Raw genomic sequence first — 24,287 nt, forward strand, 5'->3', positions numbered from 1 at the left:
AAGTCTTAATAACGGTAAAGTCACAAAAATGGCTTCCTACCGTAAAGTTGCAAAGGCGATACCTCAACATCAGCCACAAAAATGGATTAACCCCTATACCGTTTGAATGGTGCACCGGGTTGCCACACAACAAACCCGGTAAGCTTTCGCAAGCCTATATGAGTAACTCAAAACACACGCATAACTCACCCAAAGAGGAAACCCATCAACTCGTGAAAAAGGAACACACACCCTGCTTTCCCAAAACAACATATTCTTTTCCCAAAAGAAAACAACACAAATCACCCTGTGATAAAAATCATATTAATTGAAACTCTGACAATGAATATGCATTTCCCCAAAATTCACCACAATAGCCATCCCGTGACAAAATCATTTAAATTGAAACTCTGACAATTTAAAAATGATACACGAGTCCTCCCCGGACATTTAAAAGAAAGAATTCCCAAAACTCCCTTTTAAAACATGTACTCATGAGCATCAGATAGCTCCCCGCTACCCCCCGTGATGTACAATGACAACAGACTACAGCTCTAACTGATCGTATCCTTTCAACTGGCCAAAGGCGTGAAGTCGCTATATATATGTCTGAGGTCACTCCCAGCAACCCCGAATCCTCAGGTCCCCGACCTTCAGATTAAAATATTTCAAAGCGATCACTCATGACCAAAATGTTACTCAATCTCAAAGGAGATATCACCCCGTGACCTCCGAATCATTGGACCCCCGGCCGTCAGATTCAAAACATTAAGCAAGTCGCACTGGACCCAAAATGTTAAATCAACTCAAAAGGAGAAATCACCACTTGTGACTCTCAAATCTTCCGACCCCTGGTCGTTAGATCAAAACGTTAAATAAAATCAAAATGAGAAATCACCACTTGTGACTCTCAAATCTTCCGACCCCTGGTCGTTAGATCAAAACATTAAGCAACTCACACCAAATCCTAAAACAATAGAAATTCAATAGAAATTTCTCAATTCCTAAAACAATGTTTCCCGAAAAGTCAAGCCCCAAAACAATAGAATGAAACCCATCAATCCCTATTGCTTAAATCACTCATCAACCCATAAGAATATACATATTTCCCGTATATATATATATATATATATATATATATATATATATATATATATATATATATATATATATATATATATATATATAACTTTGCTCAGGTGCGGACATCCGCACCTAAGAAAAAATGTACGGATTTCTAGTTTTGATCCACTTTTTTATCATATTTTCACATCTTAACCATTCAGTTTTTAGGTCCTAATGTATAGATCACCTCTGCAAAAATTCAGACAACTTGGTGATCTTTAAGGCATCCAAAACTGCGATTTACACGAACGAACTGAATCTGCCGAACCGGAACCGTTCGTGTACATTGTTGTAAATTGCAGTTTTGGATGCCTTAACGATCACCAATTTAGCTGAAATTTTGCAGAGGTGATCTATACATTATGACATAAAAACTGAAAGATTAAGATGTGAAAATATGATCGAAAAGTGTGTCAAAACCTAAAATCCATACCTAAGAAAAACTGCGGACGTCCGCAGTGGATAAGCGTTGTATATCTTCACACACACACACACACACACACACATACATGGTCATTCACTCAGGAATGCCACTAATACCACTAATACCAACTATAGTTTGCAGTGAACATTGTGAGATTACTCACCTCAGAATGCCGCTGCGTCTTCTATACAGAACCGAATTGACACTCACACCAACAACTCGTCCAAATCATCTTTAGAAGCACCTAATCACTAATGATCTCAAATCAGTGAATCACCAAGTGATTAAAGTTCGAATCCCCTAATCGAACAACAACCTAGAGAGTAAAGCCAATCGAGGCGAAACCTCATCCGAGACCACCCAAAGTCTCCGGAATGCTACTACGATCGATATGCCAAAATCACAAGTAGATCGGATAGTCGGATCCTCACGGATCGATAATCAAACGGTTCGAAACCTTAAAAATCATAACATATTCATTTGATCTCCAAAAATTATGTATTATATATCAAAAAACTCGTATCAACGAGTAGATGATATATAAAACCAGAAACTGTCCCTTACATGGACGAAACGCAGCCAACGGCGATGGCGCCGCCGTCGGTCAAAGTCGACCACTAAAAAATCAAGGCCAACAAACATGATCATCATGAAGAGTAGAGCAACTTTCATACCTGGAGCTAAGCCTAGATCGGTCTAGATCGTCCTAGATCACGCTTGCAAGATCGATCAATCGCTGCCATCTGATCACTCTCCAGATTCGATGTGCACCGCTAATCTTTAAACCTTGATCTTTCACTCCACACACAAAATTGTCCTTCAAGGCTGGTATAGGGATGATTAAGAGGAGGAGGCGAACCCAGAACCTTGAAGAAATCAAACGGAAAGTCACCGGAAATCCGAAAACCGATCGGATCCCGATCGTACAATTGAGGCCACCTTCGATCTCCTTCTAGTGTGCTCCACCGGTGAAACCAACACCAAGGGTCGACGGCGGAAGCTGAGGCGCGTTGGTCCAGGCCAGGTCCGCCGCCGCTAGTGGCCGGAAAACGGAGATGGGTCCGGGTCTAGTCACCGTCGGGTCGCATGGAGTGAGGAGAGAGAACGGAGAGAATCTGGGGGAGAAAATGAGAAAAAATGGAAATTTTGGGATTTAATGAAAAATCCCGGAATTTTCCCTATTTATATAAATTTCCCAAATTTTCAATCGCTCATAACTTTCTCATACAAACTCCGATTCTCGCGTTCTACATGTCCACGAACTCGTATCGACGCACTCTACAACTTTCTTGAATGAAGTTTTCGGAGAAACCCAATGTATAAAAAGTCAACCTTTGCGCCCCCCTAAACCCATACATTTCGAATAAAATTCGTCCGAAACACTTCCGCTCCATCCACGAGCCACGAAACCGTCCGATAATCATTAAATTAAATTTCAAAAAATCATCGAAAAATAAATACGAATTTTCGAGGCATCACATTTTCATTTGCTATATTTTATGCATATATAGCTCCATTTTACCTAATGAACAGTGATTAATTGGAAAGAAAACACATTGCAAGCTAACAAATGAGTAATCCAGTCCATTCCATATGCCTAAAATGTTAAAATGGACCATTTCCCAATCATTCAACATTAAATTGAGAAAAGCATTCTAATACATATATGCCATATCTACTTGAACATCAAAGGCCAATACACATATAATTGTTCCAAAGCAATCTGTCTTCCAATGTTGTCTGCAAAATATATAGGAAAAGTAGTTTTTAGTGACAAATCCTTGAGTAAACAAAAGTCAACCATTACCAATAAGATTGCATCACAACACTATCGAAATACAATGCAATGTCATTTTTACTTCAGAACATACGAAAAAGAGTTCCAAACTGAAGCTCACTTGAAGAATCTCTTTGATATATCTGGTTTTAGATAAGCTCAAACTTTAACTTGACATCCTGTGATATAACAACATGGTGATACATTGTTCATATCCCTATCCTTCTGAATTAGTTATGTCTTGTAATTAAAATCACAAATGACTTGACAAAAAGTTGATTTGGAAAATCATAGCCTCCAAAACTATGTGACTTATCCAATACACAGGACATTAAGAAGCATAGAGCATAAAAGGGTCATTGAGATAGCACAGACGCATATTGTACTCCAAAGCAAAGCAACTCAAGTTAACTTTCACAAGATAAATAGGTTTTCATCTTACATACTTTGAATTTATTACGAACTAAGCACTTGTGTCCACAGGATAAGATCAAATCTTTTTGGCAGATGCAAATGACTACCAAAACAAACAAACGTAACAGTAAATACACTCCCAGTTTCTAAAGTGTTAAAGGGTATAGCAAAACAAAAACATGCACTTTTAGAGTTATCTAAAACATTTCCGTCTAGCATACAAACATGGGCTCTTCTAAAAGAATGAGGTTAATTAACATCTATAGGTTTATGCTTTCACAACATATATCAAAAGTTCACCGCAGTTCACAACTTTGAACTCAACTCAGTTTTCAATCCTCCCAAAAGAAGAAGAGAAAGTAACCAAAGAAAATAACCAAAGAAAATCACCTGACCTTGGAAAAAAAAAAAAAAGAGGAGAAAAGTCAATTTCTTCCTCCTGTCGATATTCTTCCAGACACCCCCCCCCCCCCCCCCCCCTCTCTTTTTCTTTCTAGATTGGAACCCACCAAAACCAAAAGGAACAGAAAAGTAGCCCAAATAAAATAACAATACTAGAAGGTGTTTTAGCAAGCAGTAGCCACGTAGGTCTTAACCATGCTAAAAGTATAATAAGGTAAGATCAAATTACCAATCCAGGTAACAAAAAGTCACCCAAAAGAAAAACTCTTCAAAATGAAATTTCTCATATTTTTTTTTTTTTACTTTTGTAGTAGCTCTAAGAGTCAAAGATTTACCTGTAAAATCCTAAAAGCTACCAATATCTGGTAGAAGCCTCTATTTGGGTGGGAACGTGAATACATATACATAAGATCAAAGGTAGGAAATCATCCAGCCCTATGCATTATAGGAGTGCATCGGGTTAGAGGACAAGCAAAACGTAGTGATGCAAAATGAGAAACCAAGATCTAGAAGTGGATCGATGTATCTAAAAAGTAAAAGTCTAATGAGTGTTCTGTGAAAATTTCAATTGCTTTTTGCATCATAACATAATCACCTCAAGAGTCACAGATGGTGATTTCAGTGATGAATGAAGAAGAGGCAGATCAGCTGAATCTAAACAAGTCACTTCACCAACAGGAAACCTTGATTCATACCTGCCAACTCTTCCTAAAATAAAAACTAGTGAGTCTATTGATAAATACATAACATACTATTTCAACCTAAGGAAATAAAGGTTATGAATATACAATAAGCTAGTGGAAGATACACACTTGTCTTTATAACAAACAAGAACACATATATGCACAACAGATGCATCACAAGCATACATAACCATGCAACCTATAACTTTACAACTTCATATTTAGGTATCCTTTTTCTATGGCAGATAAGAGATATGAAGTACCAAGTAAGGACAAATTTGCTTAAAGAAAGAAAGAGAAAAAGAAACTCCTCAACCTTAAGCATACAAATGAAAAGAGAGTCTTGAAACTGAAAACGCCAAATTTTATATGGCAGCACACTAGCACAATTAAAGGAAATAGAAGACAGAATTGAAGAAAGTATTACAGAGGCAGGGACATAGGGTTTAAAATAACAAGAAATTTCGTCTCTGCGTACAACAATCTCTATCGAATTACATGCCGATGTATAATCATAAATGCAGATCCGTTACAATACAAAAGCAAATTAAATTTAAAAAAAAAAATCACCACACAGATTAACCACAAAATTGTTGCTCATATTGGCAAAAACAAAAGGCTCTACCCAATTTGCAATTGAAGGACTGAAATAACTTGTGCAAGACTTTTAATACCCAAAAAAATTAAGCTAATTATTCCATACACTTCAGAACAAAGAGAAACCAGGGCACTGACCTAACTGACCAATCAAAAAAAGCACCCTACTTTGTTGCTACAAATAAATACTTCAATTCAAAATGTTCAGAATGTAGACCCAATCTCACAAAAATGATAATGATGAAAACATAGTTCATGAAACTATCCCAAACCCAATATTCGTCCCAATCCCAAAGACCAAACCAATGGATGCCCAAAAAATCCAACAGTGAATTAAAGCTTCTGAGCATTAAACAGAGGGAAAGGAACGAACTTGGTGATAGAGTTAGTATCCAATGAGGAGAGGAAGCCAGCATAGACTTTGTTGATCGCGTTGATGGAGGCTTCTGCAATCAACCACACCAAAACTTAACAATCATTCAAACTAAAGATCCAAATCAGGTAGTTCACTTAGATTAACATGCACTCAACGAAATTCCAAATCGGGTAGCAAACAAATTATCTGATAGCTGATTCCTCTCTGGCTCTGAGACTATTAAGATTAAGGTAAAAGTTCTTAATGTCAAGCGAGTCTTCGGCTTAACCCAGATTGCTCAACTTCTTGAAATAGTTGGCCTTCAGTAGCCTGATGTTCCGCATAGGCCCTTCTTTCGAACCTCTCATAATCCCAAAAGTTAAGGATGAAATCGATGCAAGATAACATTTTTACATTTCTAGGGTTAGCAGAGAAATCAAATTGAAAAGAAAAAATTAGTGAAGGATATGAAGGATGAGGATGAGGATGTTGGAGGGTGGGGATGATCTGGCCTTAGAAGTCGTCGCCCAAGGTGGTCTTGATGGAGACAAAGCATCTATATGACCTTGCGGGTGAAAGCGTATGGCACTACTTGAGCCCAACTACATCCATAGCAATACTTCACCCTACTGTACTTAACAAGAAATCAAATCAAGCAACTGATTCTCTTAAGCACCTCAGATGCTCCCGCACAGCCTCCATTTTCAGATCTCCGATCTCTCTCTTTAGTGCCTCCTCCTGAATCACAAAAACATCAACTCCAGTCATCAATTACAGAAATAGATCGGAAATCATAGAAAGCGAATTGAGTGAGTTACAGTACGGTAGCAGCGTCGCGGTGGTCGGTGGCGGCGGTGAAGCGGCAATCGGCAGACGAAGGCTTCAGCCAAGAGAGAAGAACAGCGACTTTGATCGAACGAATTGGATTTCTTGATTGCAGTAGGGTCAAGTATTGCTATGAATCCCAACCCGGTCATTTTGGGTTCAATACTTTAAGAGAAGATGGGTTCAATTCTTTATGAGAAGAAGATGGGTTCAATTTTTTAAGAGAAGAAGATGAGATGGGTTCTGCTTTGAGAAGAAGAAGATAGGTTTTGCTTTTGCTGTTTTTCTCAAACACTATCTAAGTGGAAGACAATGTGTATTAACTCTAGTTTTTTTATTTTGTGTAATCAATTCAAACAACACATAAATAATTTTGGTTATCTGATAGTCCACACTTGAAACTTCAAGCAAATCTCCCGCCTAGTGCGAATTACAAACTCATTTCTCCAGCCTAGGCACGTTCACACAATAAAAATAGGCCATTCCGTTGTAGGATCTTACAATCATGTGCCTGCATTTCACCCAAAAATTGGCTGTTTTGGCGCTAAAGACTCTCATTTTGGGAACATCTAGTTTTTTTCGTTGTCTAAAAAGTGTAGTCTGATACAGATTTTGGTATAGTGTAAGGCTCATTGTACTCTTAAATTTCTTAATTTTCCTTCCAGTTCTTCTAATGTGATGCACCATAATTCTTCAAGGTTGTCTCGTTGGTGGAATCCACCGAATTTTGGAAGTTTAAAGGTGAGTACTTATGCTGCTTGGGATAGTATCTCTCTTTGTGGCGGTATTGCAGCTTTGTTTCGTTATTCAAATCGACATCTCTTCGCTAGTTCTACTAAACCACAGTTGGAAATTTCGGCTATTGCTGCGCAAGGTTTAGCTATTTTGGAAGATCTCTCTCTTGCTTCCTCTTTATCTCTTCAATCTATTATTGTGGAATCAGACTCGCTGCAGCTTATCAATGCTCTCAATAACAATCTGTGGTAGTAGATTGGTATGTTGCTCCTATTGTCCAAGCTATTGTTGCTTTATCCAAGTCTTTTGTCTCAGTTAACTAGACTTGGTCCAGCAGGATTACAAATTCAGTGACATATTTTTTTGCTAGCCTGCTCATAGGAAAGCGTGTCAACTGGATTGGGTTCTCAATCCCCCTCTTTCCTTATTTCACCTTTTCCTTGCTTTCCTGTAGCTTTGCCCAAAAAAAAACCCAAATTTTGGCCATAAATTTAATTGTAAAACCATAAAAGTGTTGACAAGTCCATTCATATTAATGAAATGATTAAATCTGTAATTCTCAATGTACCATAGGTGACCATTTAGGCTTTATTATTGAAATTAAGATAAAATAATTTAATTTTTTAATCACTAAAGACCTCCATGCCTTCGAAATTATTTTATGCTAATGCGCATATAAGAATATAAATACAATCTACTATTACTCTCTTTTCTCTTCAAAAAATTCACCATAGCTGTTGACACGAGAATTCAATGGAATAATACATGGGGGCATGTAAGTTGGTGGCCCGCGAATGCTAGTCTCCGAAGTGTCCCCATTTTTCACTATAAAAGCAGTGTTCATGCCCCAAGTTAAGTGTCTCTCGAAATGACAATGCCAAAACCACACCCCTGCAAAGAAGGGGAAAAAAATCACTAATGCAATCTACTATACCATCCAGGCTATATATGTGTTGATTTTAACATTCAACCAAAATTAGATATAATAGTGAAGAACACCTAGAATTATTGTCATGCATGGCTTTGGGTGCATGATACAACCAACATGAGATTTTATTTTATTTTTTAATTTGTATCGAAACAACTAAATTCCCACTTTATGGATATACATTAATGTAAAGCAATATTAATCGGGAATACATACCAGGATTAGTTGCTTTGAATCTGATTGCTAACCATCCTCTTTTGGGAACTCCAAAGGTAGTTACTTCAGGAGGATCTACCAAATTATACCCCTTGGGATCAGTCTCATTGTCAAAATTTCCAAAACCATATCCAACCACATAAAAGCTATATCCATGCATATGCATTGGATGATTGACAGAACCGTCCATCACATTAGTCCCTTGGAACACAATTTCAACCGATTCATTATAGTTCAACACTTTCACCTTTGTCCCTTGTGCTGTGTAATCATAATAGTCGGGGACAGAATCTGCTGTAAAATTATAAAACAAAGGCGGCTGGTCTGGGAAATTTGATTCATAAGCCCCGCTTATGTTCCTGCATCACAATATTAAAACTAGCAAATTTTTAGTTACTCTATTGAAAATGCTTAAATTAACAATTTTGAATACTGATATTAATTACAATAAGTTAGCACACATCTAAAATGGAGTCAAGTACAAATGATTTTTTTTTCTTACTCATTATTATTTGGAATGAGTTGTTCTTCTTTCGCATATGCTTATATAAATGTTTATAACCATTTCTAACAATTAAGTATGTTAAATATTCCTTGATGAGATAAAAAAATTTAAGAAGATTTTGATGTTCGACTTTTGACAATTTTCAATTTTTCATAATTGCTATTATTTTAGGCTATATCTATATATTTAGAACCTGAGAAAAAAATGGCCAAAAAACAAATAACATAAAAAAAAAAAAAGGCCATAAAAAAGGGGATAAAATCAGCTGTCCCCAATTACACTATCCTCATTCTGTCCCCATGCATTCATTGGTCCACAAAAAATAAAAAATAAAAAAAAAGATTAAGAAAATATTTTTTTAATCTTTGTGGACCAATGAATGCATGGGGACAGCATAGGGATAGTGTATTTGGGACAGCTGATTTCATCCCATAAAAAAGGAACCTGAACCAAAAAAAAAACACAAAATTTGATTTGTTTATTGAAAGAAACAAAGTAATTAATACTATTCAAGACGTTGCCTCACGTACTTGCGGGGATCACTAGTTACACATTTCTTTGTAATGACCATATGATTACCACAAATGCATTCAATACTAGAACTATTATTGAAGGATATAGTAATTAAATGATTTAAATCTCACTTTTTCTCTCACAAAGAAGATGCATGAAATGTAGAGAGAAGAGTAAGAACCTGTAGTAGGCTTCCAAGACATTTGTAGTTGGTTTTGTATCGACCCAACTAACATTATTTAGGCTTGAAGCAATATTCTCAGTTACTTCACAGCCTGCATGGTCACAAGGAAGAACACTCATCGACGCCGTAATATACATTCTAGTAGTGATGTCGAGTGGAACATTTACAGGGTACTCTGGAGTAGCCAAGCTTCTAAGTTGGTATGTGAAGTTGAGTGCTGCTGCTTTGTCCAAGTACATAGGAAGAGTAGATGGAAATACAGGAGATGTCTCATATGTATAGTCGCCTCTGTATTCAAGGATTGCAGTAACATTGGCATGGTCAAATCTAGTGACTGCAGGGTCCTCACTTGAGTATTGTCTAATAGCCATATAATATTGGCCAAGAGACTGGTTTGCTACCAGCAAGACATCCATCGTTTGTCCCGGACTTATGACTATGTAGGCAGTGTTTATGGGTTTTATATAGGCTCCATCTAGTCCAACCACAGTGAGACTATGCTCTGCAACGGCAAAGAAGTGTTCTGCATTCATGTTTCCGTTGACTATACGAAGAAGATATGTCTTGCCGTAATCCACTATACGACGGTACGCTGTTCCTGAAATTATTCAGGATTTTAAATATTAGCATATTTCAATTTTAGCAATATACAACATCCTTTTGAAAAAATTAATGGAGCATTAAAATCAGTGAAAAAAAAATAAGAAAAAGAGAAAGCATACCATAGGAGCATGCACAAAAATCTCCTGGCTGCCCATTTAATGTGTAAGCATCTGAATGGGGTAAGTCAGTACCATTTTGTATAGACTCATCAGTAAGTTCTTTTATATCTCCTGTGTACCAAGATGCTTCATATATGCAAGCATCAACACAGATAATACAAGGGTTTATTAGTACTTAATTAACATCAATGAAGTAGAATTAGAGCCCAAATGGTAAATAGAATCTAGGGCATTATTTTTTTTTTTTTTAACAAATCAAACAACCCATATACAGCAACTACCTTATTGTGAGTCAAAATCATGACCTCCCATTTATGCCACTAGACCAAATGGTAATAGGCGGACATATTTTGTTTTGATATAAAATAGGTATTATTCTCATTTTTCAATTTTCATTCCACACTAGAAATCAAAATCTAATGAAATTTTATCTAATGTTGTTTAACATAATTGCTTATTTCACGAAAATCTGATGAATGTACAAAGTATATATAGTTAGAATTCTTTCATAGTTTTTCAAAAACATATTTATAAATCCAACACTGTAAGTTGTACGTTGAAGTTATTCTAATCTCTTGATCATATATCCCATTGTAGATTTATACAATATTGTATGATGTTCATTAGTATTTGTAAGTTATCCTAGTAACCAATATTAAGCTGAAGATCAAAAGAAAGAGTTAGTCTCAATATTAAATAAAACGACTCATGCAAATTAATTTTTTATACCAATTACAAGAACTTCGTCTTCATCAGGTTGCGGAAATGGGAATGTGGTTCCAATAGCAGGCAAGATAACAAAAGCACCATGAACAGTAGCTCTAGTCCAATCACTATGTGCATGCCACCATACAGTTCCTTCTTCTATGGACAATAATACTTCATAGGTGAAGTTTGTTCCAGGTGGGATTGGACATTGTGTGATGTAAGATGGACCATCTGACCATGGATTTCGTGGTTGCTTTATCCCATGCCTGTATCGTTATAACATAGCAATTTTTTCATAAACATTGCCTCATCTAAAGAAGTCAAAAATAAGTAACTATCATAGTAGTATCCCAATTACTTACTTCATCAAATTGAATTAAAGTTCAATTTTTTTTTTGAAGTATAATGATTTCATTCATAGAAACATAGGCCAGAATGACACAGTACATAGTTCTTACTAGGGAGGATAGGTGTCATTACACTTGAAACAATTCCGCTCATTTTCAGAAGCCTAGCAAAATAACATAATTCTAAACTAAGAATAATAACAGACAAAGTTCCCGATGCTAATGCATGCAATTGCGGTACACCAAAGAACTTTGCACCTAGATGTGTAGAACCAACGATCATTCTGTAGGCAAAGTACCCAACCTATGGTCCCTAAAAACTTAGGGAATTATGGAAAGTAAATAAAGCTACTAACATAGAGTTGGGCCTAGGTCAAAAAACCTAGCCCAACATAGTAGACCAAACAGCCCCAAAAAAGAAGCCCAACACCGGCCCAAACAAAGGATGGCTTAACCCCAGCCCAGACCATCCTCAGCCTCAACTGGTCAACCGCCTCAACCCAAAGCCCATTGTTGTCACCACAAAAAACTAAACGCCAGCCCCCGCCGCTGCCACCTACCGCCAGACCTTGCCGCCCAAATCCCGCTGCCTCAACCCTAGCAAAGTCCGAGCAAGCCACGCCGAAATCGAAAACCAGTCTGATGCAGTCCATCCAGCCACCACCGCCACAGTTCAGTCCCTCTATCACTGTCACCGATCATGGAGGTGCCTCGACGACGCTGGACCTACGTTGTACCGCCGCCCACTGAGCCCAAGACCTCGTCTGGTGCATGTCGTCACAACCATCTAGTTCAAACCCAAGCCAAAACCTCTCTCCAAGAAGCACCCAGGCCTCTAGTATTCTATTTCCCGTTCGGCAGCAGCCACTAGCTAGCGAGGCTAGCCACCGCCGCCCATGGGCGCCGCCGGACAAGAAGAAAAGTTTGCAAACTCTAGACCAAGAAACAGTCTGAGTTTTGTGGAGAAGAGTATCAAACCCTACATTTTGAGACTGGACTTTTTTAAAAGTTCAATTCATAAACAAAAAGAATATATAATATCAACTTTTTCATAAACTAAAAGATAAAAATTAGTCAATATTGAAAATGGTTTGTGTAAATTTTGTCAAACATGAGATGAGATTAGCAGAATTTTCTGAAAAATTACTGGCCCAAATTCACAGAAAAAGCACGTTAAATTAGGGATCTATGCTCTGTTTCTTTCTTTTTTATTTCTTAGTTTTTTCAAAAAGGGTTCTCAAATAGTGTTGTGCTAGGATTTCTTCGTGCTAATCACTGCACCTAAGTCTTGGCCTGACTTAACCTATTCTTGTTGCTCTTTCTTGAAATTCCTATTCTAGAAGAATAAAACCCAAAAAGTCCCTAGTACACCCACATTTTAGAAAATCCACGCACCATTATTCTAACAAAAACAAAGAAACCTCGAAGCAGACATAAAATGAACCAACTAGGGTTCTGGGTTTTGCGACACAAAAAAAATTTAAACAGTATTGTGGGCCATAGTGACCCAATCCATCAAACCCCATAGCGAAAGGGTAATCCAACTCACTTGAAACCCTAGATCAGTGAGCCCAAAACTAAGGCCCACAAACTAGTTCAAGGCCCAAAAGGCCCATCCACTGCATCCTTCGACCTGAGCAAGGAGCTTTGCCTTGCCGCCGCACCAGCCCGGAATCTAGGAATGAGCAAACGGGGGCGGGGGCGGGGGCGGGTTACCCGCGGGTTTTCCCCGCATTTGTCAAGCGGGGGCGGGGTTTCCCATTACCCATGCGGGTTCCCCTTTTTTTTTTTTCTTTTTTTTTTCAACCGGGGCATTTTTATAATTTTTCTTATTCCCCATGAGGATCCGACAGTTGGATCTTCGTATAATTGTGAAAAGACGATTCAAAAGAAGATCCGTGAGGATTCGACCGTTGGATCGTCGTATAATTTTGTGAGAATGATTCTAAAGGCGATCCGAGACGATCCAACCGTTGGATCTTCGTATAATTATGAAAGGATGATCCTAAGGGCGATCCGTGCGGATCCGACAGTTGGATCTTCATATAATTGTGAAAAGATGATTCAAAAGGCGATCCATGAGGATCTGACCGTTGGAGCGTCATATAATTGTGTGAGAATGATTCTAAGGGCAATCCGGGACTATCCGGGACTATCCAACCGTTGGATCTTCGTATAAATCAGTAAAGATGATCCTCTAGGTGATCCGTGAGGATCCGACCGTTGGATTGTCGTGTAATTGTGATTTGTGAATTTTTTTTTTGTCAAAAAAGGAAAGGAAAAAAATCTAAAAAGACAGAAAATAGAAAAACAAAAAAGTTCATATAGAGAAAATGGCAAATGCGGGGGCGGGGCGGGGAATCCCCCATTTGAAAATATCCCCAGATGGAGAACGGGGGCGCGGGGGAAATTTGGGGCGGGGGCGGGGGTGGGGGAATCCCCGTTTGCTCATTCCTACCGGAATCCTGACTCCCAGCTTGGAATCCTGCAGGATCAGAAAGCTCAATTCCAGAATCTTGCCGCCTAACCTCCCATCCTGAGGCGCGAGACCCCATCCACTAGTCTCATTCACGACCACCAAAAAAATAGACAAAATCCAAGGTACCCCTGATCGAATTTGAACTATAGACCTGAGCAGCACTGCCATCATCGAGTCCCATCCCACATCGCCCAACGCAGACACCAAAGTTGAAGGTGAGAAGACTCGTGCCTTCACAACCAAGCTGACCGCCATCAGAGGTTTCGGGTCCACCTAAAAGACAAGCCCGATTCAAAACTGACATCATGAGGCACCGTCTGCACCAATCGCCATCGCCGCCATATAGGGGAGAAGAAAGAGAGGCTCTGCCACCCTTCCAAATCCAATTTACCGAGCCACTGCGTAGCCGGGAATCCTCTCTGTCGAGAGTTAAGGAGTTTGTAGCGCCGCTGCCGCCAATCAAGGCCGGTTGCGATCATAGGGTTGCTCTCAAGAGAAGAGAGAGCATTTTTTTTTCGTTTCCAATTACAACGAATTTTGATATGTAATTATTTACGGTGCATCAATGCTTAATTCTAGCATAATAGTTGGTGTGGTTGGTTAGGTTTATTTATGTGTAATTTACTTCTTATTATCTATACTATATTTAACAGAACTCATTTTGTTAGCCACAAGTGAAAATACTTAAATATCCTCACATCATATATTATACTAAATAATTTTTTTTTTTGAAGAAAAATAACAACTCTATTAATAATAATAGGATGGGAGAATTTTTCGAATAGTACATGAACTAAAGGTCACTGTGAATTAAGGTTCCTAACTTTCCACTAATTACATTTTGGTACCTGGACTATAAATCCCGACTACATTTAAATACACGCCGTTAATAACACCGTTAGTTGCCATGCCACCTGGCATATTTTCAAGGGTAAACTTGTCTCTTGACTATCCACCTTTAGAAAGTCAATTTTTTTTAATAAAGAGAAGAAGAAAATTGGTGGTATGATCTCGACCGTAGATCCACCCTTAGACAGTTTTTTTTCTTCTTTTAAATAAATAGGAAAAGAAAATTTGTTGGAGTTGGTTTTCTTGGTCGGGAAACCATGGATCGAAGATCTTTGGGAACGGCGGTCTCCGCCTTTTGGAGGAGATAGATGAGTGACTTGGCGGCGCTGCGAGGGTCGGCGGCGTAGAAGCTGAGCCCCGGCTTAGTCTGAAGGAAGAGCTCGAGATCTTTGCCGGTGGGGAGCAGATTGACGTCGCGGTCAAAGGAGAAGACATGGACGGAGACGAGGAAGAGGCTCTGGTACTTGTAAAGCTTATCGGAGAGGGAGTCGGTGATCCATCTGGCTGGACGTTTGAGCATTTGAGTGAGATCGGAGGGAGAAGAATTGGTATAAGACTCGAGGAGTTCGACCGTTGAAGGGGATCTGTAATGGATCTGCTTCTGGGATCAACAATCCCAATCCAATCATACCTTGTTGTTGCAATTTTGTGTGTTTAAGCAAATGTTCATAAGAAGAAGAAGAAGAAGAAGAAGAAGAAGAAGAAGAAGAAGAAGAAGAAGAAGAAGAAGAAGAAGGTCTATGGAATTTGGAATTTGGATTTTTGATGTGAATTTTCTTGATCAGGGGTTTCATGTAAAGAGGATGAGCACAAGCTATTTCTGCTTGGATTGGAGCTTAGATTAAGAGAGACCGTGTTCTAGGTTCTCCATTTCTCTCTTTCAATCTTAATTCTCATTTGATCTTTGGTTTGTTGATTGCAATTCAATTCTTTTTCAATCTGAATTCATGAAATATGTGATTGTGCATCTAAATCTTGTTTGTCGAACTCATGAAATATATATGGCTTAATATGTAGTTTTGTTTTGCATTTAATTCTTCGTTTGAATTCCTGTTTTGTTTTCTGGGTTGCTGGTATGGCGTGGATGGTGTGTACGTGTGTGTGTGTGTGTGTGAGAGAGAGAGAGTGTGTGGGTGTGTGTGTGTGTGAAAATACCAAACTACCCTTTAAAAATTAAATAATGACATAAGGTTAACAGTGTTATTAACGGCGTGTATTTAAATGTAGTCGGGATTTATAATCCAGGTACCAAAATGTAATTAGTGTAAAGTTAGGAACCTTAATTCACAGTGACCTTTAGTTCATATACTGTTAAAAAAATTCTCCCTAATAGGATATGACAGCTAACAAATGTAGAAACTATATTAAAATTAAAATTACGAAAACAATACGAGATGCAATAAGGCATTGAAAAATAAACCTAGCAACGATAGAAGTCGCATCTAATAAAGCATCGGATATAAGTCGGATTATGTACAAAGTTACCAATGGTATGACCAACATGCACCGAGCAGAAGACAATCTTCCACCAAAGTAACTAGCGAACCAAAGCTCAAGATACCAAATCACAAACCAAACAAAATTCCAAAGGAAGCCTAAATTAATGTGTAATAAATTAGAGATATAAATGTTTCTGGTTTGTTGGGATATATAGATGGAAGGTTGTATACAAACTTGTTGGGTATAAATGTATCATTAGATGTTTAAAATTACTTGATGTAAACCAATAGGTAATCTAGTGTGTTTATTTTTAAGATATATTTGCTCGGTCTAAATATTGTTTAGTGGGTTGTCGATCATTTCAAAATGTGTTTTTCAAAACGAGTACTACTGAAATCTTGCCAAATATAAAAAGAAATAAAAAAATTAAATTAAAAAAAAAGAGTACTCCTGAAAAATACTTTGGAAAATTAAGTCACCAGCAAAAATGTTGCACCAATTGTGGAGACTAAATCTGGTTTATATTTGCAGGTTAGCAATAATAAAAAGGAGAGAGACACCTCTTCATGCCATTTGGAATTGGAACAAGAAAAAAAAAAAGAAAAAAAAAGGGTGACCACTTATGCCTGGGATGAATTAGATGAGTACGTAAGAGCAACTCCACCCGTAGTCAAGAAATGTCAATGTCAAAAAATCAAGGGGTCGACTAGTCAAGAAACTGTTCATTGCCACTGGACATGGGTTTCCACCCAATCTATTTCTTGACCAGTCAGATTTACTGTTCATTGAAAAAGAAAATTATTATTGGAAAATTGAAATAGATTTGATGTAAATAGATGGTAATAATGGAGATTTATGGATAATTAATGTCAGAATTGTGATTGCTATAGCTTTTCTGAAAGGGAACGACGCTAGGAAGAGAACTATAGGAAGAGGAGGAAGAACAACTTTGTGTAACTATGAAATATAATTTTTTTGGTATAAGAGGTAAAATAAATGATCGGTATTTATAGGAAAAAAAATTTACAATTTTTTTAGTTACCGTTTGGTACCGTTTTTGTTACTGTTACATTAATATTCCTACATATTAATTACAAGCCGTTGGATCCTCACATTATATATATATATATATATTAATTATACACCATCAGATCTCCTCATTAATTGAAGCCAATGGTCCAGATTTAATAAAAGTTGGTTTCAAGTTTCTAAAGCAACCAGTGGCTAGCGTCCACGTGCGATCATGTTGTCCAATTTTATGTCGCTACGCAACAAAATCATGTCCAACACGCGCCAGACAACGCCACGCGCCACTTCTTCTGTTGGGCTAAGGTGGTGAGAGCAAGTCCACCGGTCTCTACTTGACCGGGCACCAGCTTAGAATTGATGATGTGTTGCCCAGCTGAAGGAATTTTCATCTTCCACCGGCCCAACTCTGACCAGCCAAAAGATGGCTTTGCATGACCAAGGCAAAAAAAAAAGGCAAGCAACTGACTAATTTTTTGACATTTCTTGCCCAACTGCCAGCAAGGCCCAGCAGGCCATATGGGTGACGTCAGCGGCGAATTAAAGAGATTGACGCGGAGAAGGGCTTGCGTGTAGGCGACACACGAATGAGGGAGCGCTGCAAAAATGGGTACCGCGTGGACTGACTCGTTTGTCGTGTAGCGCCAGCAGTGGGACAGAAGACAGGACGCGTGGAAGGTAGCCGTTGGGGGAGCAGAAAATTTGATTCCAACGGTCCTTTAGTCTGGGCCGTTGTTTTCAATTGAAACAGTGATCCAACGGTAATTTTGAAGGAATAGTTGATGGGTGATTCAACGGGAAGAAAAAATTGTAAAAATTTCTCTATAAATACCTACAATTTTTTCTAACATTTCACACCCAAAATACTAGAGTTCATAGTTACACCTTCCTCCTCTTCATATATCTCTCATCATCCATATTTTTCATTATCCACTATGGCCGAACAAAGGGGAAACACACGTCCAGTTGCCGGACACGTGGGAGATCAAAATGAAGATGATAATACCGAAGAGAAAAGGAGATGGACGGATGAGGAAGATGTTCAATTGTGCAAGTCTTGAAAAGTTGTAAGCCAATGTCCGGCTGTGGGCACAAATCAGAAAAAAAAAAACGACTTATGGAGGCGCGTGAAGCGACATTTTGACGCAAATTGGCCGCAGAGCCGATCAGCCCAATCTTTGCAGGGAAGGTGGAAAATTTTGAAGATTGAACTCTTTGAGTGGCATTGTGCATTAAGGCAAGCAAAAATTAGTACAAGAGTGGTTCGAATGCGATTGATGAGATTTGTTGATAAATAATTTAATTTGTTGATACATTATAGTAAAATATTACATGATAAATAATGTAGTAATTATAATATCGTTTTAATTGTAGTAATTGCTTTTTGTTACAATTAAAATAATTAGTTGATAAATAATGATGTAATTGCAACGATGTTTATATTTGTACTTATTGATTTTTAACGCAAAACGGTGAGATACTTTCTTATTAAAATTATGACCTTTATAATAGATGACCCTTCATAATAGCGTTTATATTTGTACTAATTGCATTTTTTATTGTTTTTTTTAATTACGTAGCAAGATGGAGCACATAAATTGTGGCATGCCGGGATGAAGAGAAAAAGTGGGAAGGCCAAAAGACACAATTTTCAGAGTTTTGATAGTTACGCTGTTGTGGAGGGCTTTGCACAATTTAAAGACATCCCTAGCCATACATCTGGAGGAACATCAAATGAAGGAAATCAACATATGCGCACACAACCAATTCCTGGAAATTCTCTCATCAACTTGGACATGGATGTAGATGAGCTAATTGCAGGTGAAACTGCAGATCCTAATGTGAGGCCTCAAGGAAGGAAGGCTGCAAAAGAAGCAATACGGAAAGGAAAGAAGGCAGCGAAAGATCAAAGTCCTTTGTCAAGCACTCTCGAGAGTATAGCGAACAACCAAATAGAGGCAACGACGGGCAAGAAAAAAAAACTCGATGACGAATTCGCTCGAAGTCTCCAAGAGGAAAATCAACGAGCATGTATCCTCTTGCAAATCGAAATGCGAAAAGAGCAACTCCTCCACCAAGAGAGGCAAGATCGAATTAAAGAGAGTAAATTGCATAATTATCATCTATTTACATCAAATATATTCTAATTTTAATTTTTTTTTGTTTTTTTTTTTTTAAAAATTAATGAACAGTGAAAAATAAGTGAACAGTTAAACACTAAATGAACCGTTAACATTAATGAACAGTGAAAGATGAACAGTCTTGAACGGTCAAGAAAAAAGCGGGTGGAAACTCATGTCTAGTGGCAGTGAACAGTAACTTAACTGGTCGACGCCTTGACTTCTCGACTTTGCCTTTTCTTGACTACGGATGAACTTGATCTGACTGGCTTGCCTGGGTCAGGATTTATGTCAAGAGCTTGGCCTTTTTCTTGGCCTGGGTCAGGAAATGTCAATAAGAAGCCAGTCAACATACCACCGGTGGAAACAAGTTTTGGGGAAACCATGGTCACCACCTCAGCAATCATAGCTGGAGGCCGGTCAATTGCAAACCGCTGGACATGCTCTAAGAGCTCCATCACGTAACTGGTAAATAAATATCTAGTGTGAGAAACTCTGCCTTCTCTCGACAAAACCCAACCGACTAGTTTTCCTTCTCCTCCCCCCTCTCTTGCCAGATCTAGATCGTTTTCCGATCTGGATCTCTGGTTTGAGAGTTGGGGGAGCGACTAATCTTCAATTTTCCCACTTCTAGAGGCTTTATGTATCTCTCTTTCGGTTTGTTTTTTTCCGTTTTCTTTCCGTCTACCGCTTGGGTAGTTTTGCTCGGTGCTCGTCTCCGTTTCTGGCCCTGTGGGTTCCTCTTGTTCCAAATTTTTCTTTTTCCGGTTATTTCTTTCTTCATCCTATTTCCCTAGTTGTTCTTTCTTCTGCCATGATCGGTTACTTCGCTCATCGGAACTTTTTAAGTGGGGTTTGCTCACTACTGCACTGGGTGATGCTACAAAAGGCTATGTACCTTTTGGTGCCTGTTTCTTTGGTCCCTTACCGGATCTCACCTAATCCTTTCATCCGGTTCATACCAGTTGTTGTTGTTCTGGCAGATTTGGTTCGATGTGGTGAAGGTGATGTTTAGATTAACCTCTGGAAATCTGATGGTTGGAACATCGAATTCGATATGGGTCCTTCCTCTGCGCTTTCGATTTTGTCAGATTTGGTTGATCGGCTACTTTGCGGTGGTGCGGCGGTCTCATCCTTCTTGTCGGTTGTTGCAGATCGTACTGTTCTGGTGTTGTTTTGCTTTGTTGTTTGTTTGGTGCTTTTCGGTCCTTCTCGTTGGTTTTCTTGGGAGGTTTTGGGCCTCTCTGTAATAGCTTGTTTTAATTAATATATCTTCTTGTTTTCGGCCAAAAAATTAAAAAAAAAGAGCTCCATCACGTACTCTTTAAGCTTTCTTTTGTTGCTGAAGGTGCTTTCTCAGGTTTTTTTTAATTTTTTTTTTCCCAATCAAATTTAGATATAAATGAAAAAGAAAAGAAAAGAAAGATAAGGAGAGGGGTTCATTACAGGCGTAGAGAGGGTACGTATAGCTCACAATGAGATTTTGTATTCGCGAGGGAGAGCAACATAAGGGTGATGTTGACCCTCTATGTTTGTATTCCAGAAATTGCCATATATATATATATAAAGATACTAGAACTGACTTTTGCAACAAGGAGATCGAGAGAGAGAGAGAGAGAGAGAGACTAGTTACCAGTGAATGGTGAGTGCATAATCTCCTTGGTTATGCACGTTGACATAAACTGTATCACCTTTGTGAACACGTATCTCCGGTCCTGGGAAACTATCATTCACAACTAAAATGCTCTTTGTCTCACACAGCCTCGTGTAATTTTTCTCCCTTACCTAGCAGTTATATATTACGTACGTACAACACAAATTAGTTTTGAGAGAGAGAGAGAGAGAGTGGCGAACTGGGAAAAGAGACTTACAACAAAATCATAGTAATGGACTTCGGCTTGAACCAGCAGGGAGAGGAACTGCACTATAAGAAACAGAAACAGCGGAAGCTCAGTAGTTGACAGTGGACACGTCTTTTGGTGTTTCATTTTTTCAGTTCTGGGATTACTCCGGAGAAGATGGAACGCTAGGTAGACTCTAGAGCGCGCTTTCTATTTAATTATGAGTAGTTAATCATCCATGGACTTTATAGTGGCATCATACATCCTCCATCCTTGATTTCTTTTGTAACCTAACTTTCAGAAGAGTGTGAGTACGTTGACTGAAAGATTCAAATCCTAATCAATTCCAGCAATAATGAACCGGGCACAAGGTTGGACCAATCACGGAAGAAGAATACAAAAAATAGTGGGGAGATTATTCTTTCAAAAGTTCATTTCAAATTTCGACAGACGTGGAGGCTAGGTTGAAGATTTTGTTGTTCCTTTTTGCAATTTTTTAAATTATATATTTTTTTATCAAATGGGTTAATTAATATGGAAGAAATCGTTACACGTAGCACTAATCGTTACAGGAGTCACTACTATCCATCTGTTCTTCCCTTTTGAGTCATAGCTTCAATTTCCATCTGTAGAGCCGATCTGACATAGGAAAAGGCCCGAGATAATTGCTCCACGACTGTCCTGAATAATGAATTATTGCACGTGATGGATTCGAATAAATATGGTCATTGTTTCATGAGCGGCCTTTTTTTAACCAATATCATGACCCCAATAATTTGGAGTTATTATCAAACTCTGAAAGACTGGCTAGAGCGAGTACACGCCTCAGGGAATCTGTCTTGGTAGTTCAGGGTTGGCTGTTCCTTTTAGTGAGTCAGTAAGAGAGGCAATGATTTAATGTTCTGGGGACTAGATAGTGAACTTGTCGGTTTAGTGGTTTACGATCAATAACTGAAAAAAAAAAAGTCCGTTGTTTTGTTAAGAATCTTTCATAATGAGATATTTTTACGTAGAACAAACATATTATGTGACTGGTAGGGCTGTTTAATTAGTGAACATGCAAAAATGCGTTTTGAGTATTTTATTTTAATAAATAAGGATAAATTCGGAACACACACTTAAAATTTTCTGAATTTTGATTGGACTGCTCCACAGCCACACTGTATGTTTGCTCTTCGTAAGAATCTCTCATAATATAAAAGGCCATCTTGGGGCAAACGATCGATGCAAAAACTTCAGTTAGAGTAAAGCCCAAAATGATCACCTAATTAACCAAATGATTTTTTAGCCAATGATGGATTTCAATTGAACTTCAAAATGAGGTAACAGTTGGTGTGTCATCTTACAAGTGCACAAGAGTCTAGTATAGTGTATGCTAGTTAGTTGGAAATTTTGATCAAAACATAATTTTTTTGGCCCAAGACATGCATAACTGGTTATCACATATGTTTTATTATTTTCGATTGCAGTTGTTTAACCATGCATATACTTAATTCTCTCTCCTTCCTCCTACACCGACTCTCCTCCACCTTCTTCCCTACCCTTTCTAGTGGTAGCTCTCTACTCTGACGGTGGCACGTATGATTTCCTTTCCTTACCAAAATTCTTCTTCTGACCTTTCCTAATTTTCCAATTTCAGAATACCCATCCCTACTATTCCTCTGTTCTTCCCTTTTCTTCATCTTTCCCACCGCCCCTCTTCCTTCTCTTGTCCTTTCCATCAATTCTCTATTTTCTTTTTCTTTCCTCTTCCTCTATTTCTCAAAATTCTAATTCTTTATGGTTAAGATGCACATCCTCCTCACCCGTTAGACTCAACTTCACTGATTGTTCTCTGGTCCTTCGGAGCTCTAACATCGGCGTCATGTTGTTTGTCCCTTTAAACGGGGTTTTCTCATTACCTCACGTAAATCCAATGAATATTGTAGTGTATCAAGGGACTGCACGGTCTACGGTTGTTTGTCCCTTTGGTCCCTATGCAGATAGTTTTTTTTTTCTATTTTTTTTTTTCTATTTTGGTTTGTGTTGGTATCTGAGGATGTTTTGTATGGTTTAGAGATTTGGGTTGTGGAGATCTTTGGATGGGTTCTATGCTGTTGTTCTCATGCGGGATTGTTTTGGTTGGACTCCAAGTTTTCGCCGGCCAATCTGGTGATGTTTCTGTGTCACCATTGGGTTTGGTTGGTGGCGGCAACGTCACTACGTCATCCCTCTCTTGATAGACCTACATCTTGGTTGAAGCTTGTAGGGTTGTTTGCGTTTGTTTGTATTTGTATGTTGGGTTTGTCCCTTTGGGCCCGTTTTGAGTGTTTTGCTTATAATATATTTTTTGTCGAATAAAAATCCTTCCATCCCAAAAAAAAAAAAAACATGCATAAAAATGCTCATGAGAATTATTCAAGTGTTGGATATTTACTGCTTTATTCCCAAAGTCAGAGCTCCCGAGTCTGTTAATTATTATAGAGCTAGTTAATAGTTTATGTAATCTTGCTTATACAGTAACACTATGCCAAAAAAGCTATCAGACGACAGAGGAGATCTGTCGTCTGATCAAAAAAATTTCTGTTGTCTAGTACGGTGCCGTCTCTTGGGGGTATCAGACGACAGATTTCCTCTGTCGTCTGAAAAATCAGACGACAGAAAGTTTTTTGGTCTTCTGTTGTCTGATGAAATCAAGACATGAGGCTAGTGAATTCAGACGACAGATAAATGTGATGTGATCTGAAAACAAATAACAGTTCCTTGTAATTTCTATGATCTAATGCTTATTCCAAAGGCAGAAAAATGTGGTTTGAATGCTCCAAAGTAAAAGATATGAAATCCTATCTGTTGTCTGAATTGACTTATAATAACAGTTTTGTGTTGTTTTATTCAAATTCCAATAACAGTTAACTGTCATTAGCATTCAGTTCAGATTACATTTATCTATCGTCTTTAGTAGCCTACAATAACATTTATCTGTTGTTTTAGTGCACAAGTAACAACATATTTTTTCTTGTATCTGTTGTTCGTAGATATGTCCAACAACATATTTGGATTTCATTTTGTCGTTGCTTTTTATTTCAGAAGACAATTTTCTGTTGTTTGAGTGCA

At 38.2% G+C, this 24,287-nt stretch overlaps 2 protein-coding genes across 10 annotated transcripts; both read right to left on the reverse strand.

Moving 5' to 3' along the window:
* Window positions 1–3,139: 3,139 nt before the first annotated feature.
* Window positions 3,140–6,967, reverse strand: LOC133735150 (uncharacterized). Of its 9 annotated transcripts, XR_009858779.1 has the most exons (6): window positions 6,580–6,964; window positions 6,433–6,494; window positions 5,775–5,847; window positions 4,717–4,829; window positions 4,457–4,556; window positions 3,140–3,268 (listed from the first exon to the last, which is right to left on the reverse strand). XR_009858779.1 is itself a non-coding variant. In XM_062162561.1 (5 exons), exons 1-5 carry the CDS (start codon window positions 6,731–6,733, stop codon window positions 3,215–3,217), a joined length of 456 nt encoding a protein of 151 aa, XP_062018545.1. In that variant the 5' UTR covers window positions 6,734–6,961; the 3' UTR covers window positions 3,140–3,214. The 9 variants fall into 9 exon arrangements, 2 of the variants coding, with proteins under 2 accessions (XP_062018545.1, XP_062018543.1); XR_009858783.1 differs by having other exon boundaries at window positions 4,457–4,829; window positions 5,933–6,494; window positions 6,580–6,956; XR_009858784.1 differs by having other exon boundaries at window positions 4,457–4,829; window positions 5,775–6,358; window positions 6,575–6,955.
* An 861-nt stretch (window positions 6,968–7,828) lies between these two features.
* On the reverse strand, window positions 7,829–21,418 carry LOC133740070 (laccase-14-like). The gene is made up of 7 exons (XM_062167920.1): window positions 21,225–21,418; window positions 20,987–21,138; window positions 11,114–11,358; window positions 10,385–10,510; window positions 9,660–10,260; window positions 8,461–8,819; window positions 7,829–8,207 (listed from the first exon to the last, which is right to left on the reverse strand). Exons 1-7 carry the CDS (start codon window positions 21,339–21,341, stop codon window positions 8,017–8,019), a joined length of 1,791 nt encoding a protein of 596 aa, XP_062023904.1. The 5' UTR covers window positions 21,342–21,418; the 3' UTR covers window positions 7,829–8,016.
* Window positions 21,419–24,287: the final 2,869 nt, after the last annotated feature.

The sequence above is a fragment of the Rosa rugosa genome, chromosome 3 (genome assembly GCF_958449725.1).
Source record: "Rosa rugosa chromosome 3, drRosRugo1.1, whole genome shotgun sequence".
Classification (NCBI taxonomy): Eukaryota; Viridiplantae; Streptophyta; class Magnoliopsida; order Rosales; family Rosaceae; genus Rosa; species Rosa rugosa.

Coding starts and splice junctions, on each gene's coding strand:
- LOC133735150 (XM_062162559.1), bottom strand. CDS start 6,733: ATGACCGGGTTGGGATTCATAGCAATACTTGACCCTACTGCAATCAAG. Junction 6,495..6,579: donor ACCACCGCGACGCTGCTACC/GTACTGTAACTC, acceptor TTTGTGATTCAG/GAGGAGGCACTAAAGAGAGA. Junction 5,848..6,432: donor GCTGTGCGGGAGCATCTGAG/GTGCTTAAGAGA, acceptor GGTTGATTGCAG/AAGCCTCCATCAACGCGATC.
- LOC133740070 (XM_062167920.1), bottom strand. CDS start 21,341: ATGAAACACCAAAAGACGTGTCCACTGTCAACTACTGAGCTTCCGCTG. Junction 21,139..21,224: donor TCCATTACTATGATTTTGTT/GTAAGTCTCTTT, acceptor TATAACTGCTAG/GTAAGGGAGAAAAATTACAC. Junction 10,261..10,384: donor TTTTTGTGCATGCTCCTATG/GTATGCTTTCTC, acceptor GAATAATTTCAG/GAACAGCGTACCGTCGTATA.